This window comes from Xiphias gladius, chromosome 10 (genome assembly GCF_016859285.1).
Source record: "Xiphias gladius isolate SHS-SW01 ecotype Sanya breed wild chromosome 10, ASM1685928v1, whole genome shotgun sequence".
NCBI lineage: Eukaryota > Metazoa > Chordata > Actinopteri > Istiophoriformes > Xiphiidae > Xiphias > Xiphias gladius.
In genome coordinates this window covers 18,351,634-18,374,222 of record NC_053409.1, presented here as the reverse complement: position 1 = coordinate 18,374,222, position 22,589 = coordinate 18,351,634, and the positions used below count along the sequence as shown (strand labels likewise).

The 22,589-nt window shown below is 40.3% G+C and overlaps 1 protein-coding gene across 1 annotated transcript; it reads left to right on the top strand.

Annotated features, from left to right (window-relative positions):
* The first annotated feature begins 129 nt into the window (after positions 1–129).
* On the top strand, positions 130–20,930 carry LOC120795466 (nardilysin-like). Its single transcript, XM_040137408.1, has 32 exons — positions 130–194; positions 813–1,044; positions 1,593–1,845; positions 2,397–2,478; positions 3,162–3,315; positions 4,103–4,176; positions 4,363–4,458; positions 4,640–4,762; positions 6,510–6,567; positions 7,333–7,406; positions 7,870–7,939; positions 8,218–8,295; positions 9,592–9,712; positions 11,030–11,088; positions 11,543–11,597; positions 11,700–11,804; positions 12,253–12,376; positions 12,721–12,807; positions 13,976–14,095; positions 14,215–14,266; positions 14,718–14,868; positions 15,120–15,247; positions 15,476–15,638; positions 15,817–15,848; positions 16,091–16,229; positions 16,352–16,399; positions 16,511–16,563; positions 17,862–17,945; positions 18,147–18,237; positions 18,464–18,580; positions 19,280–19,369; positions 19,523–20,930. The coding sequence occupies exons 1-32, from the start codon at positions 161–163 to the stop codon at positions 19,745–19,747; spliced, it is 3,372 nt and encodes a 1,123-aa protein (XP_039993342.1). The 5' UTR covers positions 130–160; the 3' UTR covers positions 19,748–20,930.
* The last annotated feature ends 1,659 nt before the right edge of the window (positions 20,931–22,589 follow it).

The following is a 22,589-nucleotide window of genomic DNA, read 5'->3' as shown; positions in this document are numbered from 1 at the left end:
CTTATTGCCATGTAACCGTTCCAGACTGCGTGGCTCACACGTGTGAAGGCGCCGGCCACGCCCCTGCGCCGCTAGAGCCAATCGGAGGTCGCCTTGAGGAAGGGCCGGTTCCTCTCAGCGAATCACAGCGCTTCATGTTGGGGAGACACTCGCGTCACATATGCGGAGGCCCTTTGCTGTGAGCTGGGAGGAAGGTATGGATACATTGTTGTCTCACCGGCTTCATGAACTACTACTAAAAGTTTTTTTCGTTTTGGCTTTGCCTTGAAACAAATTCCTACCTGAGCCAGCCAAAGATTATTTTAAAAATATATTTGTCATATGTTGACATGACCTTCTACTAGCCTGTAACACCCATTTCTTTTTTGCCTTTCTCTGTATGTAAAGGATACTGCAGTCATTTCTACATAGTTGTGTTTTTGGTGGTTCTTGGTGGTCTGTGTTGCTGTGCCTGCGCAGATGCGAGGCTCTGGTTTTGGTTGGGGTGGTCTGCCCGGGTCGTATTTTAGCTGACATCCAGCTGAATAGGGCGAAACCACCAGACAAGCGTGTGTGAATAGCTGTATTGTGGGCGCTGGCTGGTGTGTGTGACAGCTCAGATTCAGACCTACAGGCCTCAGCCATAGGGAGAGTTTCTCTGCGCTGTCTTGGTTCCACTGGTTTCTGGGTTTTCATTTCCTCCGTACTCGTCTGTCAGGTAGGGTCTTCATCATAGCTCTGTTTAGGCTGAACACGGTGCGTTGACGTGCTGAAGAGTAAATTACCGGTGACAGCGAGCTGTCCTGTTGTTTATGGTCGCGCCTTGCTGTCAGCCCCCAGTGCCAAAGTCTCATCATCTCTGCCGAGGATGCCGCAGACAAACAAGTCCAGAAACGCCGCGGCGTCCGACTCTTCGGGCTCGGTCCAAGTAGGGGCCTCAGCACAGGACCCAGAGCCGGTGTCCCGGGAGGTGAGCCTGGCTGCGGGGGACGCAAGTGGAGGAGGAGAGGACAATGTTGGAGACAGCGAGATCATCAAGTCCCCCAGTGACCCCAAACAGTACAGGTAAAGGAACATCTACTGCTCTCTAAAGCTTTCATACTAGATGTTGCCATTCTCCTGAGTATTTAAATTACACAATGTACTTTAGTCCTGTTACATGATTAATCTCCTCTATTACGTTTATTCTCAGTCATTGTTATTAATATGATCTCATATGCAATGATATACATCAGAGGATACTATTTTCTGTATTTGCGAATGTGAAAGTGCTGAGAAAATGACCTAGATCCACTAACCCAGATCCAAAAATGATATCGAGCCTCTCTTCCAGCTGGATCAGTACAGTATTATCGTAGTTTGATGGGACGATTTCATGCTATAAGCACACACCAGTGCCTGAGGCCTGTGTGGGGCATACACAGAAAATTTGATGTGAAAAAGCACAGAGCAAGTGCGTCTCAAAGGGTATAAGATGCAGTCTACAAAGAAACATTTGATTTAACAGCCTGCTCAAAATAAGGACAAAACAATGAAAGCTGTAAAACATGATGTTACAAAACTGTTTCTCAAAGGTCTCTGTGCTGTTTCACCCTTGACTGTACTCCCTTCAGGTACATTGTGTTGGAGAACGGACTGCGAGCTTTGCTCATTTCAGACTACAGTGGACCAGCAGCATCGGAAGACGAGGACACAGATGGAGAAGATGAAAGTGAAGAAGAAGAAGAAGAGGAGGAGGAGGAGGATGAATCTGGAGACGAAATGGAGGACGAGTCTGAGGAAGACGATGACGACGAGAAGGGCTGCTATGATGATGAAGATGATGACAAGGAGGGGAAAAAGAAGAGAGGAAATGCAGAGAAACAGGTACCACTTGAAAGTTTTAATGTAGAGCTCCATTCATTTTTTTTATTATTTTTTTTTTTTTAGCAAGTAAAGAAATATGTGCTGAAATCCTATATATATTGAATCAGTAACATGACAATTAATGAATCAAATAGTCAGCACAAACTGGAAACAATTTTAGTAATTTTAAATACACACACCTTTAAACACAAGTAGTAAGAGTAAACAGTGTGATTTTTAGGGATAGTTTTCAGCCATGGACTTGGTGCTTTAGTAAAATTTACAGCAGCAGGATGGAACAACCTAGAATGAGGGAACATGTCATCCAGTACAACAGTGTGGTTCATTCGTATGTTTTTAGTAGTTTTTGGACAAAAATTGATCTCTTTCTCACACATAAATAAGCTTATCAGGTTTTGGCTACAAAGGCAGCACATGTTACTATAATCAATTCATTTGCTGGTTTTGGTCTTTCAATGGGGTTTTTTCCACAATAAGAAAAATATCTCTAGACTTATCCTTTTAAGTGCATCGCCGGACCCAAAAATGACTTGATATCCTGTGTGTTTCAGTCTGCAGCTGCACTGTGTGTTGGAGTGGGCAGCTTCAGTGACCCTGGTGACCTCCCTGGGCTCGCCCACTTTCTGGAACACAGTAAGTAATTAACCGGAGAGATTCAAGTAATTTGTTTGGAGAAGTGTTTCAAGTGCTGTTTTTGTTTGACTCAACTGTTTATTCATCCTCAGAGATATTGTTTCCTATCAGTAATCACAATTTCAAATGGATACCAGGTGTCCTTTATTGTTTTAGTTATTAAGTGTGCCCTCTTTCCTGTTTTTTTTTTTTTTTTTTTTTTTTCTATTTTTACTTACTTAATAATATCCAACATTTCCCAGAATACCGTTCTCTTAGGGCCAGATTAAACCACTATGCAGCTGCAGGACAAAAATGAGCTTTTGGGCTCCTTTTGACCCGCAATTCCTTCTGCTCTCTGGGTATCTAACCAATCACCTCCAAATACCCATGTAGATCACACAGAAGACTGCACAATTAGCAGTAACTGAAGAAAATTTGCATTAAGTAACTTTAGGTCATTTAGAAATCTGTTCTTATTTTTATAAATATGCACTTTGTAACCACAATATTGCCTGAAAATCAATTTCTTATAGATCCAGATTTTGTCTTAAGAGCTCCTGTATGAGAGAGAGCGTTGGGATTAGTTTCTAATGCAGGCCTCGCCATAATGCCCTCAACATTTAAGTTAATAGTGGGCCTCTCCTCGCTTCTCTTCTCTTCTCTTCTCTTCTCCCACCTACTGTTTTTACGCTGTGTCCCAGTGGTGTTCATGGGCAGTGAGAAGTACCCCTCAGAAAACGGCTTTGATGCTTTCCTCAAAAAGCACGGAGGGAGCGACAATGCCTCCACCGACTGTGAGAGGACCATCTTCCAATTTGATGTCCAGAGGAAAAGCTTCAAAGAGGCTCTTGACAGGTGAGGAAGCATTTGAAGTTTTACTTGTTTTTGGAGCAAGTTGCTCTTAAGAAGTGGGCCTCTAGAGAACCATCAGATGATTTATGGATACACACAAAATGCAGGAATAAGAATAGGATAGACAGTTATTACGTATCAATGACAAGGTGATCGTTCTTTGGACACCCTGTGACACTTAAAGCCGTATCCTGGGATTGTTGTACATACACAGAAAACGCACTGTCATGTCCTTAAATGTTACTCTGTGGGACATAGATAGGTTTTTATGTTTGAACTCTCAAACTGCGGGTACAACCGGTGTTACACCGTACTCTGTGACCTGATTTGGAATTTCAGTTGTATCGTCACTGCAATTATTGTACTTTATTTCATGATTTATTTTGACAGCGGTTACCAAACCCCGTAGTATTTAGATAGGGGTCCAATTTTTGAAAGCTGTGATTTCAGTGTACTGGAATTTTTGACCATGTCTAAATGTTGTTAAAATGTGGGCATAATTTTTGCTAGTACCTGTCAAAATAAAGTATGTCATAAAGCATGATCAAAATGTTAACAATGGCAAAAAAGCTGCAATTCATATTCAGGTCTCAGAATACGGTTTAACACTGGCTTATAATGTGTACCAGCAGATTGGGACAAACATTACAGGCTCAGTCAGTATCCCCTCTGCTGCTGTCTGTGGTGTGTATCAGTCTACATCTGATTGTGTCTGTCTGCCCTGTGTCCTCTCCCTCTGGCTGGTATGTAGCCCCTGATTATGGCCTCTCTGTCCCTGTCACCCTTTTAGGTGGGCTCAATTCTTCATCTGCCCCCTAATGATCCGAGACGCCATTGATAGGGAGGTGGAGGCCGTTGACAGTGGTGAGTCCCGGTGCCTCTGTGCATTACTCCTCCGTACTGAGAGGTTAAATTTCAGCTTTTGTGCTTGGAGTTGAACTTTTCATCAATCGCGTTGCCCTGTGCCTCATCACGCAGCTCTTTTGCACACCATCGATCGCCCTCTTTCTCTGCCGTCTTGAGTTTTCTGTCTCTCCTTCTGTCTGTCAGAGTACCAGCTGGCTAAGCCGTCGGACTCCCACAGGAAGGAGATGCTGTTTGGCAGTCTGGCCAAACCTGGACACCCTATGGGCAAGTTCTGCTGGGGTGAGTTGGCAAACACATCCGCTGGGACACATAATACACACAAGGGCCTCCTTGGGATATGTTCTGCAATAACAAACAGCAGAACTGAGACCAACGCCAAGTTGCCTTTGTTGCTGGTATCCCTACATTTGTAAACTGTTATAGTTCTGTTGAATTGATTTCTCACTTGTGACAACACTAGGGAATGCCCAGACACTAAAGCAGGAGCCAAAGAAGAAGAAGATCAATGTCTATAAGCGGCTGCGTGGCTTCTGGAAGAAACACTACTCGGCTCACTACATGACTCTGGCTGTGCAGTCAAAAGGTTAGGAAAATCTGTCCCATTCATGTACATCGGGAACTAATCAATAAGTAGATTGTTAGAATTGTGATTGGTTTCATTAATTTCATACTCTAAATGAATCGATTCAAATGAAGAAATCGGTAGATTAATCAACAATTTAAAATAATCATTAGTCACAACTCTTAATAACGATTCAGTTCATCCCTGTTCAGCCAGCTGTAGATAATCAATCCTGAATCAACTCAAATTGCTTTTTTTCTCAAAACAAAGTGGGATACAAAATATCTAACACATTTTTTCAGGGCTTCACAGAAAATATCAGACAGCTAATTAACTACTGCATACAAGTAAAATGATGACTAATTTTGACATTTGTGCTGAGAAAAATCATCCTCATGAAACAGCTGAATTATTATTAATTTTTGTTCCGTAAAAGTCAGATTCTTTCATGTTACAATCTCTAATGCTTGATAAACCTGTCTGCACATAAAGAAAATATCTACCAGTGTAAAGTGATGCAAAGGTGATCAACCTGCAACAGTGATCACTGATTGCATTAAAACAACAAAAAATCTATATATAACCAGCATTTAAGTGGCAAAATAAGGCATTGAAACACTAATGCTTAAGGAAAAATGAAAAAGTTTAAATTATTCTTAAAACATGAGCCTTAATTCTGAATCTGCAAGAAAATGACCCAGAAAGGCGTCCTCTGACCTCTAGTGCTTCGGCTTGTCACCTTGCTGCAGTGATTTCCATGTGTACTCTAGGACACTGTGGCATCACTTTACGTTGTGGTTACAGGTGCAACAGAGCACACCTCTGCACACACGCATCAGCGTGGCCAGAGGTAAAACGAGTTTAAAGCAGGGCAGGAGTGGACCCACACTGTAGGAGAGCGCTCAGTAAACAGGGAGGTTTTTATCAGTGATTTAAGATTATGCGTGTAATACATTGCATGATTGTTGTAGAAAAAGTGCATAAAACAAAAATAGTATCACAAATGTAAATGCAAAAGCCAAATGTGTGTAAACAAAAATGGGTTCCCCACCACCAACGTACAAACTAGAAAATGCGCTCCGTAGATCCCAGACCTCCGCCGAGGCCAATGTCAAACAACATAAACCAGACTTCAGGAAAAAAATTCTAATTCATAGTAAATGAACTAGATCCGCCACCAAAAATTTAATTGGTTCTTCCCTGCCCCAGCCCTCCACCACGTTCGGTGCAAATCGGTTCAGTGCTTTTTGTGTAATCCCACTGACAGATAAACCAACAAACCAACAAAACAGACAGACACGGGTGATCACATAACCTTCTTGACAGAGGTGACAAGACTGGAGCCTCTATTCACTTTGTTTGTTGTTGTTTTTTTTTAAATATATATATTATATTTGCAGTTGGTTTTTGATGCTGTTTTATGTTTTGTTTATATCAGTAATGTATAGAAATTCTATAACAGATGTATATTTTCAACTATTATTTGGTTAGAAAGAGAAAAAGTGACATCTTATCAATATTTTAACATCATAATGATACATGTGAATATACCTGTAATCTACTGTATAGGGTAAAACAGTTTATAGATCGGGCCTTTTAAGGGCAAAATGCAGTCAAAGCCTGTTGCCAACACTACAGCTGCTTTAAAACGAACCCTCTGCATTGCACTGAATTCTCCCCAGAACCCAGAATTATGAGTTTTCAGCCAGAATTATTTAGACACACTTAAAATCTAATTTATCCTCCTTCACTCGGTCGGTCCTTTTAGAGAAGCTGGACACTTTGGAGGAGTGGGTGAGAGAGATCTTCAGCAAGGTGCCTAACAAGTGAGTATTGAAGGAGGCTCTCAGTCACTGTGATGAGGTGCTGGTGTGATATAGATTGAGTCTGAATATCCTTTTGAGACTTTGCTCAAATGTAAATGTCAAGCCTTCCTCCGTCTCCTCCTTGGCTTTTTTTTTTTTTTTAACTCTCTTGATCTCAGATGTTGTTTTTCAACAACGTACACCTGAAAGCGATAATTTCTCCCTAAAGTCGTGCTTAGTTAGTGTTTTCTTACAGAGCTGCACTTCTGTTTGCTTTATGAGTCACTGCAGTAGGTTTTTCTAGAGGATCAACATGCACATCACTGTTAAGTGCAAACCACATAACCACCAGTTTTTAAGGCTTTTATTTCAGTTAAAGGATTACATGCACCTCTACGAGTTTATAAAATCTTCTTGAGCGACTTTAGCTCCTTTTAAGATGAGCTAAATTCATTATCGGCAAGCTAAAAACATATGAAAAGTTGACATTGACGTCTGGCAGAAACAAGGTGTTATTTTTGTGATATGTAAACAATAACGACGTCCCCAAACTTGTTCTAGAAACTTTTTCAGTTCTCTCTTTTTAAAAAATATCCAGTGCAATTCCAGTATAATACATGCTTTCTCTCTTGTTTTCCTAAAAACCTTAGAAATCAGATTTTTATAAAAGCATTATGGGGGGTTTAAGACACATTTAGTGACACGTGGTGACATACTGACATTGTTTAATTGGTGTTAATGCATTCAGCGTTGTTGCTGCTCATAATTCTGTTTTTGTGTCTAAAGTGGTCTGCCCAAGCCAGATTTCTCTGATATGCTGGATCCCTTTGAGACACCAGCTTTCAACAAGCTCTACAGAGGTACTGATCCATCTTACTGCGTTATGTCTGAAAATATCTGGAGTAGTCTGGTCCTGAGGAGCAGTGGTTCCCAACCTTTAAATAAGACTGAGGGGGTCAAGAGATGGTTTAAAAGATAGTAATAGAGAAAGAAATGTTTCTGCCTCACAGAATGAGGCAGATTTTTTTTTTTTTCTCTCCTCTCAGGCTTACTGCTGATCTTTGTTTTTTCTTATTATTTACTGGATGGTTTTACCTTTTCAGTTATAATAAAAGAATCCGAGAAGAAAAATTGACTTTCGTTAAGCCGCTCACAACCTGTGAATATATGCAAACAGATAAAATTCTGCAAGGTCGCGTATCTTTGTTTCAATGAATCACAAGCCGAAAAAGGTTGGGGACCAGCGCTGTAGAGGAAATACAAACCAGCAGTTGGTTACCTTTCTATCACGGTGTTTCTTTTACTGCGTTTGTGTGTATGCAGTTGTTCCTGTTCGGAAAGTACATGCTTTGAACATCACCTGGGCTCTTCCTCCTCAGGAAAAACATTACAGGTGAGGTGCATACAGTAGATATACAGTACATGGTGCCGGGTACATAATTGCAGAATTAGACAACATTATAACAGACCATGCTTTCCCCTAACTTGAGAGAAATTGCATCAAACGTGTTTATCTTTTTTTCATGTCCTTGTCTCCTCTCTGCAGAGTATTAGCTCTTCATATAAACACAGAATTAGACAAGCCAAAAGATACCATGCTTTGCTCTGATTGTAAAGGGATTGCATCAATGTTTTTTGTTTCTCCTTTTCATTTTTATTCTTCTTTTTCAGAGTGAAGCCTCTCCACTACATCTCTTGGCTGATTGGCCATGAAGGCACAGGAAGCATCCTCTCAGTGCTCAGGAGGAAGTGAGTGTTATTGCCTCTGTCTGTTTGTTTTGGTGATTTGAGGGCACTCCAGAACCCAGTTAAAAAGTCTTGGATTTGCCGGGTATACATGAGTTTTTTTCATGCTCTGAGCGAACCCGGAGTTTTGGAGCCCAGTCTTCAAACTATACACTTTGCCAGCCCACTTGACGATGTGATTCATACATTCTCATCCCTGGATGTGGTTGTACAAGAGCATTTTAGCTTCTTGTTGCTAAGGGGCAAAGTGATTCACCAAACTCTCTGTAGTTCCACAATACCACGAGCCCATCCATTAGTCCTTTTACAATCGGCACCACTTGGAGGGTTAGAATATTCCTGTTTATGGTGTTTTCAATTGTTGTTAAAAGACAACGTCGAAATTTGAGTGTACTCGGTCTCAATTCCCAGTCGAAACAAACTGCTGAGGCAGTAGAGTGGTTGTTTTTATTGAGTTCAGACAATCACAGCGTCAAGGCCCGAGAGGCTGGTTTGAAATTGGGCCATTGTTGTCCCCCTCATTGAAAGTGGGGAGTGGTCTGACCATCACACACACTGTTCGGGATGCTGATCAGATGCCTTGACGTTTAAAGGGCCATACTAGCATTTTTGCAGGTGTTAGTACATTTACTGTACAGCAGATGAATAAAAATGTGCTCTCTACATCACTGCAGGCCAGTTTCAAAAGTACATCATACTTTTTTTCATTTACTTCTCCCACCACTGGTTTCAGTTCATTCCAGTATGAAAGTAGTAGCAGTATGAAACCTTCAGAGATTTAAAACTCGCTTGGTGTGATTCTTCACAGTGAACATCTTTTCTACTTGTGTGGTAATGCAGTGCGGACTTAAAAAAAAATCATCTTTTTTTTTAAGTCCATCATCAAACATTTAGAACATGTCTTTATACAGATAAAAGCAGTAATTATGTTCACTTTGAAGGATTATCCAACTCAGGTAAGTTTCAAGTTTCTGGAAGATTTTTTTCATGTTTACACTAATGAACGCATAATAGAATGATACATGTATTTTCTTCATTCAGAGTTTTTTTTTGTTTTATTGTTGTTTTCTTTTTTTGTTTGTTTTTTTAAACAAGACCACAAAACTGGACTTGAGAAACATGGAGTGATACTTTTTTTTTTACTCTTTGCCCTTGTGCATTCTCTTTCCAGTTTATGGCAGGGAGTGCATCTTTACCAGCAGTTTTTAAAACTCTGTGTCTGTGTGTCTGTGTCTGTGTCTGTGTGTGTGTGTCTCTGTGTGTGTGTCTTCCTGTCTCTGTGTGTGTTTGTGTGTTTAGGTGCTGGGCCCTGGCTTTGTTTGGAGGAAACAGTGAAACTGGCTTTGACCAAAACACCACCTACTCCATCTTCTCCATCTCCATCACTCTCACTGACGAAGGTTTCCAAAACTTCTACCAGGTAATGAAAACTCTCTTGTATGCTATGTGGCACACGCGAGGCTCACTAGGTAAGAGTGTGAGGTTAGGAGGATGCATCAGCGCACTGTACCTGCGGTTGTGTTAAGGACAGCTGACAATCATATTAGCTTCAGTTCAGGGTTGTCTTGATCAATTGAGTCAACATTTATTGTTTTTTTTAATGTGCTTTTTAAATAAATTCACTTGATTTGAGTAGAGTAGAGGGACCAGAAGGTGGAAGGTTCTGTGGACCGCACTAAACTCTGTCAATCTCGACACCACAGTTGCAGTTTTGCTGCTGGATCAGTGTCAAGCTTTATACTGCACTTCTGTTCCCATTAGACGTGCAGCAAGTAACCAACATATGAAACTGGTGCAAGCAACAACCAAAAAACAAAAAACTCACTGCATCTCCGGGAAATGCTCGTTCACAGATGCAAGGCTACAGTTGTACAATGAGCTGAGTTGACTTTATTAGGAACTTGCCTTGGTGGGCTCATTGTGCAGGACAGACAGGGCAAAATTCAACACATCATACAAATAAATCACATTAACATATTTAAGTACACAAAATACCATAAATATAAAAGATGAGACCTGGAGAGAGAAATGGACTATTTCTTGACCGGTCTTGGCACAGAAAAAGCATAGTTCCCAAAACGTCCAAGTTCCTTTAAAGTGCTAAGATTTTGCATTTCAAAAGTTGACCATCTTAAACATACTAAAATACACAAAATACTACAAATACTTACAAAGAAAACCATGAGCTTAAAAAAGAAAGTACTAAAAGTGCTAAAGAAATGTGCTTGTTTTAAATCGCTCAGGTTTAAAACGCAATTGCCTGTTGAATGCAGCCTTTGCATCCATAGAAATTATGAAAGTCATACTTCCTGTATTCTCCTCTTACAATCAGATTGGTCAGGACTGAGAATCCTTTTGTTCGCAGTTAATAATTATTACTCTCAAGACAGGGCTGACATTTTCCTTCACGTTTGAATCGCTAAAAGGTGGCGAATAAATACACACATTACTTTCTGTTTTAGTGTCTAAATGTAGTCACCTTTTTCAAATGGTTGTCATAGTTTGTTCTAATGACTAATCATAAAACCATAGTCAACGTGACTGGCAGCCTCTTTCTTGCATCAGTGTAACTGTTATGGTTAATGCATTTCACTTAAGCCCCATCGTTAATGGTGACAAAAAGAGATTTTTACCAGTTCAATTTATTTTTACCAACAAATGAATGTGGTAATGTGGTTTATTAATACTGAAACACTTCAAGTTATGACATCTACTTCTTGTCTGTGGTCTTTTACAGGTGACACACCTGGTGTTCCAGTACCTGAAGATGCTGCAGACACTTGGGCCACAGCAAAGGTACTGTCTCTCTCACTCACTCACTCACTCACTCACTCACTCACTCACTCACTCACTCACTCACTCACTCACTCACACACACACACACACACACACACACACACACACACACACACACACACACACACACACATGCATAGAGTCATACAAAACTAAAAACAACACGACACAGATGTACAAACAACTGCCTTAAAACTTAAACACAACTTATTTATTCTGTCTGTCTGGCTTTTTGGTACACTGTAGGGTCGGAGGCAGTAGATACTGCATTATATTGCACACTGACAGGTTAATGTGTTTGGTTGGCTGTGTGTTCATTTGTATATTTATGCCCTCAATTTTTTTTCGCGTTATGATCCTTAATCTGTCTTAAGGAATATTGATGTTGTGACATTTGAGCTTTTGTCTGGGATGAATGAAGGTAATAATTCTGTCTGTTTGCTCATGCATTCAGAATATATGAAGAGATTCAGAAGATCGAAGCAAATGAGTTTCACTATCAGGAGCAGGTAAGAATCCAAATATCCATGTGCTGCTGTGTCGGATGCGTTTGGACAAACAGTACGTTAAAATTGCGTCATGACCACTGAGGCTGAATTTCTTCTTGTTAGATTGACCCAATAGAGTATGTTGAGGACATCTGTGAGAACATGCAGCTGTTCCCTAAAGAAGATTTCCTAACAGGAGATCAGCTGATGTTTGAGTTTGACCCAGAAGTAAGTCATTCAGTAGTTCAAGGAGTGAACCATTTCAGGGTTTTTCTGAAATCCTATATTTCTTTTTCTTTTTTCTTTTTTCTTTTTTTTTGATAAAGATGTTATGAAAAGTGGAAAAATGTTTTTCCTCTGTGATATGTTAATGATTTTGTAGCTTATATCCCAGAAATATATTTGCCAGAGTTGTTGGCGCTTTATTTGATTGGTGGATATTATTTTGCATCAAAAGCTACAGTCTAATTGTGGCTTTGCATATTTTCTGTGATGACAGTAACTTCTTTTCAGTTTTTCTGCTTCTTATTGTGACTGACAGCTGAAATAGTTCTCACACAAACAAGCAATTTAGAAACAAAGGGGGGGAAAAAAACATTTTACTCTCCTCTCTTTGCTGCTTTTTAAAATGTATTTATTTATTTTATTTTGCCTGCGTGTCTTTTTCTGTGTGTAGGTGATCAGTGCAGCTCTGTCCCTCCTCACCCCTGAAAAAGCCAACCTGATGCTGTTGTCACCCGAACATGAGGGCCAGTGTCCCCTCAGGGAGAAGTGGTTCGGCACACAATACAGCGTGGAGGGTGTGTTCTTGAGTTTCTGTATATATATATGTGTGTATGCTTGTTTACTGTCATCAAGACAGCTCCCACAATGTAGGGATTCGGTGAATACATTGCCTTTATTCCCCTTGTGTTGTGATATTCAGCCTGATATAATGCAGAGAGGCAGTAGATATGCCAGTATTTATCTCTGTTTTGTTAGATGGTGAACAATGGTGTTGGAACAGCCTTTAAATAAGAAAATGTACAAAACCAATTTTTCACTTTAGTTGCATAAAGGATTAAAGTCACTCAACTCAAAACACCAATCTATAGCTATAATAAAATATATCTTGTGTGCTAATAGATGTTTTCCCTTCTCACAGACATCCAGCAGGAGTGGATTGAGCGGTGGGCAGGGCACCGGCAGCTGAACAACGACCTCCACCTTCCCGCTGAGAACAAGTTCATTGGTGGGTGAATAAAATTCTTTGTGCAGCATGTGCTAAAAAAAAAAAGTGTGTTTCTTGAGGCACAAAAGCTGCGAGTGTCCGAGAAGACGATCATAAACAAGACGTGGCTGAGCAATTTGTACTTTTGCTCAAAATTCATCTGTCAAGATATATTGACCAAACCTGGTGAAACAGTGCATTTTTGTCAATGTATTCTGTCATGTGTAACACTCCCTTGTTAGTCGCTGATATAATTAAGGTGTTATAATACAAGCTCAAACTTGTGAACTCACCCTCTGTATCTTAAGCCTCATTTGAACAGGATTTATTTCTCTAGAAGAGGTTGGGTGATTTCACCGTTACCTGTCAGTGATTCTAACCCCGTTCAGCACCGTTTCAGATACCAGTCACTTCATTACTGTTGACTAATCGACATTGAGAAAGACACATTTAAAAAGCTGAAATATATCTCTGTTAATACTTATTATAGCTATATAATTACTGGTAAATAATACTAATATTAGTACTCCACAGATTTAGCATTTCACTTCTATACCATTGTTTTATAGTTTATTAAGAGAGTTTCAAAATCAATGAAGCAGGACCAGATATCATCATCAGTTTTTATTCTCCGCATTCCTGGTGCCTGCATTACCCACAATACAACTTGACTGCCAACAGTTCGGTCCAAGGTTTGGGTGTGTTATGCTCGTAGTGGCTAATGCAGCCTACAGCCACTGGACTCAAGCAGAAATGCAGAGTGTACTACAGAGGTGTGGTAAGATCACCTCCTGCCAACTCCGTACGCAGCATTCATGGACCCAATTGGAGTATATTAATTAAAAGTCAAGACTTTTAACCTCTTACATGGCAAACAAGGCAGCTCTGGTACAATTCTGACCAAACTTTAAGGGCTGATACATTTTGGCATAGTGTTCTGTTTCTACATTTTGGAAGGGCCACAGAACCTCATTTCCAATTCTGACAAAATGTGGAGAGATGATGCGTCTTCACTTATGGGCCCAAGGGTTCCTGAATCATTTATTAGGGGGCGACATTTTTCTCTCTGTTGACAAGTAGCTTAATGTTTATCCCTAAACTGGACAAACTGTTGAAACTCACGCATTATTTATGAGAATGTACCAAGTGGAATAATGATGATTTATTGTTTACGTGCATTTTTTTTCAGCCACTGACTTCACCCTGAAGCCCTCTGACTGCCCAGACACAGAGTTCCCTGTGCGGATAGCCGACAGCGACAGGGGCTGCCTGTGGTACAAGAAGGACAACAAATTCAAAATCCCAAAAGGTGAAATGTGTGTCATTGTGCTAGTACTGTGCATCCTTTAGCATGCAAGATGTTTCCGTTATTGCATTTAATATCATAACAGAGGTGTTGATATCTGTTTGTCCTCTCTCATGCTGCAGCCTACATCAGATTCCACTTAATCTCTCCTGTAATCCAACAATCTGCTAAGAAGTAAGTACAGGTTCAGATACATTCTTGTGAAAATAGTATTTATTTTTTTCGTTCTAATACTCATTAACATCTGCTACTTTTCTGCCACCCTTCACCCTCTTTATTGCCCTGCTCCCTCTGCTTTCAATTTCATCACCGTGTCCCTTTAATCACTTTGATCTTCCTTTTAACCCTCCTTTTTTCTTTCACTTTCTTTCCTCTATTCCTACTCTTCATTCTTGATCTTACTTGTCTTCCTCTCTGTTTTGCTTCTTTTCTGCCTTGTTTTTTTTTTTTCTCTATCCCCCTCTTGCCCTTCCACCTCATCTCTCTCACCTCCTTTCCTCCCTCCTTCACTTCCCTCCTTTTTTTTTTTCCTTTTCACCTTTCTCCCTCCTTCTCCCCTTCCTCCCTAAACATCTCCCCCATCTTATCTCTCCATTCTCACTCCTGTCCCTCCCTCCCCTTTCAGTGTGGTCTTGTTCGACCTTCTGGTCAACATCCTGGGCCACAACCTGGCAGAGCCGGCCTACGAGGCTGAAGTGGCCCAGCTGGAGTATAAACTGGTGGCCGGTGAGCACGGCCTGGTCATCAAGGTCAAAGGATTCAACCACAAACTCTCTGTGAGTGAATGTACCAGGAGATACTGCACATACAGACAGACCTGGATACGATTTCATGCATTACATTTATAAAGCGAATAATTTTTAAAACCACTTTTAAACAGATGATCACTGTAAAAATTGCTCGGTTAGACATAATGTCATAGGTGCATAGTCACATATTTATTCTAGACAACCACACAAATGTGTTTCTATTGTTCACATTCATCATAGTGATGGTTGATCTGTCCTTCTGTCATTTCTCTTTTTAGTTGCTGTTCCACCTGATCATTGACCACCTGGCTAATTTCTCTGCCTCCCCTGACGTCTTCAGCATGTTCTCAGAGCAGCTCAAAAAAACTTACTTCAACATCCTCATTAAACCGGAAAAACTTGGCAAGTGAGTTGCCTTCTATTCTGTCTGTTTTCTCTTTCTCTGGCATTTCCATCTTACTTTCTGACTCAGCACCAAGTCTGTGATGCCTTCTAGTGGTGACAGTGGTGACAACCTTAAACACAAAAGCCTGCGCCTCTTGCCGTCCTTTTTTTTTTTTTTCCCTCTCTCTCTCTCTCTCTCTCTCTCTCTCGCTCCTCCTCCCTCTCCACGTCCTCCTTTCCTCTTTCTCAGGGACGTTCGTTTGCTGATCCTGGAGCACTCTCGCTGGTCCATGGTGGAGAAGTATCAGGCTCTGACGGCCGATTTGACCAGCGATGAGCTGATGGAGTTCAGCCGGAGCTTCAGGGCCGAGCTGTACGCAGAGGGACTGGTGCAGGGCAACTTCAGCAGCACTGTAAGTGGACAGCAGTCAGTACACAGACAAGTAGATTGATTAACGATGAAATTAGCCCTTGTGTCAGCGGATTCTGAGTGTACTTGACATTGTTCTCATGTTTTGCTGATTTCCTATCCTCACTCTCTTTCTCTCTTATCTCCCTGTTCATTATCCTTTTATTGTATTTCCTCCTCAGGAGTCTGTGCAGTTCCTGCAGTATGTCACGGAGTAAGTCAGCTCTTACACTAAATGCACTCCCTGATGAGAACACTAATACTATACAATCAAATAGATGTTTGCTGCCATACACAGTTATTTGCATTAGCTTTGGTTGTTAAATCCATGCTTCCCCTTCACTTTCTTCACTCATGATTTTTCCTTCATTCCCTCCTTTCAAACGTTCTTCCTATTTTCTTTCTTCCTCTCCTCCTTACCTCCCCTTTTATCCTCCTTTTCTCTCCCTCTGGCAGTAAGTTGCAGTTCTCCAAGTTGCCAGCAGAGGTGCCGGTGATGTTCAGAGTGGTGGAGCTTCCTCTGAAGCACCACATCTGTAAAGTCAAATCACTCAACAAGGGAGACGCCAACTCTGAGGTCACTGTTTACTACCAGGTACACACGTGCACACATCTGCGGTACATCAAACCTTTCATATTTTTGACATCAGAACTTTAATACCTACCAATTTTAGCATCCTTACCTCCATTTTTACTTTCCCTCTACTTTTTATCTAGTCTGGCCCCAAGGCCTTAAGGGAGCACACACTGATGGAGCTGTTAGTGGTGAGTATTGAGGTGTTTCACTTCCTTTTCTCCACCCATTTCTACATTCATTCTGTCAGCCCATCAGGTCATCCCTCCACCTTTGACTGAGTTGTTCTTGTGGGTTTTCAGATGCACATGGAGGAACCCTGCTTTGACTTCCTCAGGACCAAAGAGACTCTGGGGTGAGTTTATTTAGTTATGTCTCCATTAGAATTTGTAGCTTTAGTTAAAAGCATTTCTGACATCTTGGAAAATCAAAAGGTGGTAAAACTTTAATATCCCCTATTTAGTATTAATAAGCAGTATACAAACATTTAAAAAGTGGTTCATAACATACTATAATGCAGTTATACGCAACTATAAGGACGTTTAAGTATTAAGTAATGAACAGGTATCAAAAATTATAGTGTCCTATGAAGACATTTTACATTATTACAACTGTGTTTTACCACAGTGTCATTCATTATCGAATTATACAGCAGCCTCCCCTTATGAATGACCACAGGATGAGTTGTAGTTGTTTACAAATACCGTAATAGACACCTATACCTACAACTGCATTATTCTGTTTTTATAAATCATGTATTAAGTGATTGTATACTGCTTATAAACTCTAAACAGGGGAAATTACAGTAAAGGGTTACTGAACCAGGTAATGTTTCCTTTAATCTCTCACTTACAAATTTTAAAACTCGGCTTTTCAAACTTGCTTTTACCTAGATACTTTCCCACCATATCAATTGGAATTTATTTACTGTTAATTTTTATGTCTTGTCAACGTTTTCTGTCTTATATTTATATTAAAAAAATCTCTTTTGTTACATTTAAAATGTGCATATTTCTTGGATCTTTCTTTTTGTATGTATTTTTCAGCTTTGAAGCACATGGGTTTGCTTCTTTTTGTATGAAATATACAAAATTATTAAATCTTTAATACAATTTAAATTATTACCTACCTTAATATAAGACAAGGGTGAATAATTAATATATTAGCAGTAATTTTGGCACACGTTATTGTTGCTCAATATGCACCCCCTCATCCCTTTTTTTCCTTTATTTTTTTATGTTTTTGAAATCTTTTTCCTTTTTGTTGCCATTTCCACTCAAGTTATAGATGTGGTTTATTATGTTTTCCGTAAGAACAAGCCGTTGTCGATCTTGTTAAGACACTGGAGGATTTGCATTGTGCAAGTCTGTACATAACTGCTCCAGTTACATTGAAACAACGCTTTTCACATTTGTCCACACTTGAGACTGTCTCTTCTTTTAACTACTACATGATTAAATTCCAACACATTGCTTTCCAGACAGGGTTTATTCAGAGTGCGTAGTAGAGAAAGTCAGAACGGGTGGGACATTAAATTTTGGAAAATGTAATGAACTTTGTCATCTAGTTATTTTGCTTTGTCTCTGTTTACCGGCTTCTCAACATCTCTGGTTCTAGTGGTCTTTTTTTTTTTTTTCATATCTCCTGCTGCAGGTACCATGTCTACCCCACCTGCAGAAACACCTCGGGTGTACTGGGTTTCTCTGTCACCGTGGAAACACAGGCCACTAAGTTCAAGTGAGTCTGCAACACAGACCTAAAATTTTATTTGCCCAAAAGTAAGATACAATTTATCTCAACCGCTTTCCCAAAACCAAGGTATAATTGGTGTGGCCCTGGAAAGAGAAGCGAGTAGAACTGATGAATGACTAAAGGAATCAAATACACCCCATAGCCTATAACATATCTATCTTCCCTCGTGAACTTTTTCTCTCTCAGTACCGAGCAGGTGGAGTTGAAGATTGAAGAGTTCTTGGCTTCATTTGGGGAGAAGCTCAGTGCTCTGACTGAGGAAGCCTTTAGTACTCAGGTTTGTGTCTGTGTGTGTACTGTTTTGCATGTTTGTGAGCTTCCTATGGTTATGGAAAAGTAAAAAAGTTACAGCAAATTATACATATCCAGAAAGTTTTAGAAATGTCCAAAAGTTTTTCTTCAAGTTACTTTCGTGGATTAGTAACACATTTTCTAACCACGTGAGACCCTACTGTATAAGTAGAAGAGGAACAGTCTGTACTGCATGTGTGTGTATTGTACAGGTGACTGCTTTAGTGAAGCTGAAGGAATGTGAGGACACACACCTTGGGGAGGAAGTGGACAGGAACTGGGCCGAGGTGGTTACACAGCAGTATGTGTTTAACAGGCTCAACAGAGAGGTGAGGACAACACACACACACACACACACACACACACACACATTCTCAGCCAAATAGACAAACAAAAACATACATCCGCCTTGTGCTTTTGGGGACCATGTATTGACTCTTCATTTCACTTCAATTCTAACTAATTTTAAAGCTCCATTAATTGGTCTAGACCTCTAGGGGCAACAAGTACATGAAAACAAACTGACAGAAAAACAGCCCAGACACATCACCTTTTTGAAAAGTGTATGGCTAATGTGTTAGCAAACAATTGCCCATTTACAAATCTGGCAGGTGCATAGCAGCATTTTTATCCCATTGGAGTCGTGTTTCTGACCACCTGTCAAATGTAAGTCCAATATATTCACCCTCCTTTTAGCTTTGGTTTGGTCTCCACCAACTCCTGAGGGAAATATCTGGCTTTTTAGCCCGCTGGTGCTGGGCACGTTGTGTACAGTTAGTAAATTAACTGGTTTAACAACAATGGTGAGACTGAAAAAAAACAACAATAATGAGCTAAAAGAGGCTTAAAAATGGGTGATAATTCTGTGGAATGTCTCTATCAACCACCCCTTTCACATACCATGTAGTCATTTGATTCAGTGCTAATGTAAGATTATTGATAAATAGAGGTTTAAACTGTCTATGAATGTCATGTGACCTTCAGCCCCACCAGCGTGGTTCTTACCATCAGTGTTTGTGTGTGTTTAGATCGAGGCTCTGAAGCAGATGACCAGGGATGAGCTGGTCTCCTGGTTCCAAGAACACCGAGGACAGAACAGCCGAAAACTCAGCGTGCATGTAAGCAACGCCTTTATGTATGTTTTCTGTGTGTGCGTGGTTGCCTCCATGCGTGTAAGTGCACGTTTGACAGAGAAAAAGAAGGGTATTTTTCTTTTCCCTTTTACTTTTGTGCATGTGGCAACACACTAAATGTATCCCTGTCTCCTCAAGGTGGTGGGATTTGGTGCTGAAGAGAATGATGAGGAGGGTGGTTGTAAAAAACAAGGAGGAGAAGAAAGCAAAGAGGAGGATTTAATTAGCTCCACCTACGGCGAAGTGTCTAAGCTCACCTTCCTTCCTGCCTCACCCAAGATGGCAGGTGCAGTCACCATCATGGACATTCCTTCTTTCACTGAAGGCCTGCCCCTCTTCCCCTACCACAAGATACTCGAATAAACTTGTGCTCAGACTATGAGACAGAGAGATGGCTCAGCTTTTACTTATTTACTTACTGAGCCATGTTTGGGGACAATGCCTCATTAGAGATGCAGGCACCTAATATGTTGAGGTGAAGTGAAGGTTGAAACAGCTTCAGCTCCTCTCTGGACAAGGATTCTGTCTCTGGGGCCCAGCTGTAGATTTTACTTACACTGTGTGCATAAGCCAAAAGCCTTGAAGTGATGATAGGGTTTTCTTTTAGCTAAGTGATAATCTATTCTGTTTTCTCACAGTCAATTGTTTTATATCCTCAGACACCGAGGGTGTGGGAGCACTCTATTTCTTTCTCTATATCCCACATTGACCGAAAATCTTTTAATCAAATTCTCATTTATTTGGTTCTCTGAGCTCTGCTGCTATTACAACACTGAATCCCTGTCTTTTCCACTGTTTGTGTTGGAGCCCAGACTGAGTTTAATACCATTTAAAAACACAAATCAACTGTGAAAAACTGAGGAAATTGCTGAGTCCTTTTGAACTCCAGATGTATGTGTTTGAGTGATTGCGTGCTGGATTCAAAGCTCTGCAGTGCACTACTGTTACTAGCTAACCTGGATCGTGCCATATTTTGAAACTGTGCCAAGAAATAAATCCGTGAGTGATGAGTGAATGAATGGAGCCTACAGAAAACACTGGTTTCTATTAAGTTGTCTTTACAGTAGAAGTAGTATAACAAACTATTGAAATTTTAAGACTGAAATTCAGTTTATTTATTAATTTATTTATTTAGTTTTTTGGGGGGGTTTGTGCATTTTCTCTATCTGCTCATACTAAAGCTGGAAGGAATTTACGTTTACACAACTGTGACATTTTGTGTATTTTTCTCTTCTGTAAATGCCAACTTAACTGAGACACACCAATTTTTTCTGGCATGCAGATCACGTTAAACAACACAAACACCACAGATGACTGAGTATTGCTAGAATCGACTGTCTGACAAACAGCGAGGTCTGTTTAAAGTCAGAAGCTTTCTGCATGCTGATGACCTAGTGTGGCGTCAGCTGTTTAAACTTGTGCAGCTTTAATGTATTGTTGAATTTTTACATTACTTAGACTCTCTCTCTCTCTCACTGAGGAAAAGGTTGTTGCAGACGATAGTGTGTGAGCTTGGTGGGCTGGTGATACTCTGCACTATTGGATATAATTAAAAACCAAACCAGAGCCCAGCACAGCTGAGCAGGTTAACAGAATTGACTAATATGCCAACAGGAAGGTCTCATACTTTAGCAAACTCTTCACCTGCAGTCGCCACAAACACTGTATTACAATTATTGCATTACCTGTACGACGAATGGCAAAACATCTTGTCCACAAAAAAAAAAGGACAAGATTTGTGTGTGCTGCACGTCCAAAGTGCTAGTTCAACATCCTATTCAAAACCATGACAGTTAATATTCTGCTGTAACAGCCTCTGCTCTTTTGGGAATGCCACCCACAAGATTTCTGAACCTGGCTGCAGGGGTTTTCTCCCATTGAGTGACAAGAGCATTGATGAGGTTGGCCGCCTTGCAGTCAAGATATTGAGTGAGGTTAAGTTTGGGGCTCTGCAAGACAGTCGAGTTCTTTCTTTTCTTCAGAGGGTTATTTTTAGTTTAGTTAAATCAATAAAGAAAGGGCTTTGTAACTGTTGCCTCGCTGCTGGAAGCACACTATTGTCTAAAATATCATTATAAGCACCATCAATAATAGAGCCCTAAAACCTGCACAAACTATATTTGGCCACTTGGGGGCAGTGGATACAAACTGCAGGTTAAACAGAACTCCTTACAAGTTCATCTATGGTGAACATGTTAGCGAACAGTTGCGTCTTTACACACCGTGCAGTTACATAGCAACATTATCCTTCATTTGGAGTCCTGTTTCTGTCCACCTGGTGAATGTAAGTCCAATACCTACTCTTTTAGCTCTGTTTTGGTCACCACCAATCCCTGAGATGAATACTGGCTATTTAGCTAAATGCTACACTATGTTCACTAGCTAACTATATTCACTGGGTTTTTAGAGCTTTTACTTTGAAAACTTGATAGTGGTCACAGTGAACCAACAGGAAAGCTTTAGTAAAGGTCTGGGTATGAGCTTGAGTGTTAGTACGGTTAACTGTTTTTTTTTTTTCTACAAAGTCTTTTGGATAATGTTATGTTGAACGTCGAAAGTACTCACATACTGATACAGATTTAAACTTTTACAAGAAAGAGGACGTATAAAGTTACATTTTGGAAAATTAAACATGCCAAAATCAGTTTACATTTTTAATTACTATTGAATTTTGGATTTGCTGGCACTTATCAATGAATTGGCTACCTTGAAGAGAAAACTTAAAAACGTGATGATTCTCAGGCAAGTTCTGGAGTTCCAAGGAACGTTTGGACTTTTATTTGAGATGGACATCGGAGATAATGATACCCTTGGAAAGTCACTACAAGGAACCCTTTTTTATGGCTATTTTAATAGACCTTGTTTACGGCAGACATTTTGACATGGAAAAGCAGGTACAGCACAGGTGTAATTGATAGCATTAAGGCTGTATTTAATTTATGTTAGCTGGTCCCAGGTTTCTGATATTGTACATGAATTTTCACTGGAGAGGCTTCCTGGGACGATAATGGAACAATGGCATTGTTAGCAGTTCCACCTGTGCTTTTTCTGCTATACCAAACTGTCTGCTGTGTGAGAGGTCTATTGGAAGTAAGGAGTCTTGCCCAAACAGCCCAAAACAAAAGCTACTCAAAAGTATGTGGTTAGGGGTGTCCATATACTTTCAGCCACATATTGTCATTGTATCTCACATGGAATCTCACAA

What these genes read in the sequence shown, in the direction of transcription:
- LOC120795466 (XM_040137408.1), top strand. Translation starts at nt 161, where the DNA reads ATGCGGAGGCCCTTTGCTGTGAGCTGGGAGGAAG. An exon ending in GAGGAAATGCAGAGAAACAG is followed by an intron (nt 1,846 to 2,396) that starts GTACCACTTGAA and finishes TGTGTGTTTCAG; the next exon opens with TCTGCAGCTGCACTGTGTGT. An exon ending in AAACCGGAAAAACTTGGCAA is followed by an intron (nt 15,248 to 15,475) that starts GTGAGTTGCCTT and finishes CCTCTTTCTCAG; the next exon opens with GGACGTTCGTTTGCTGATCC.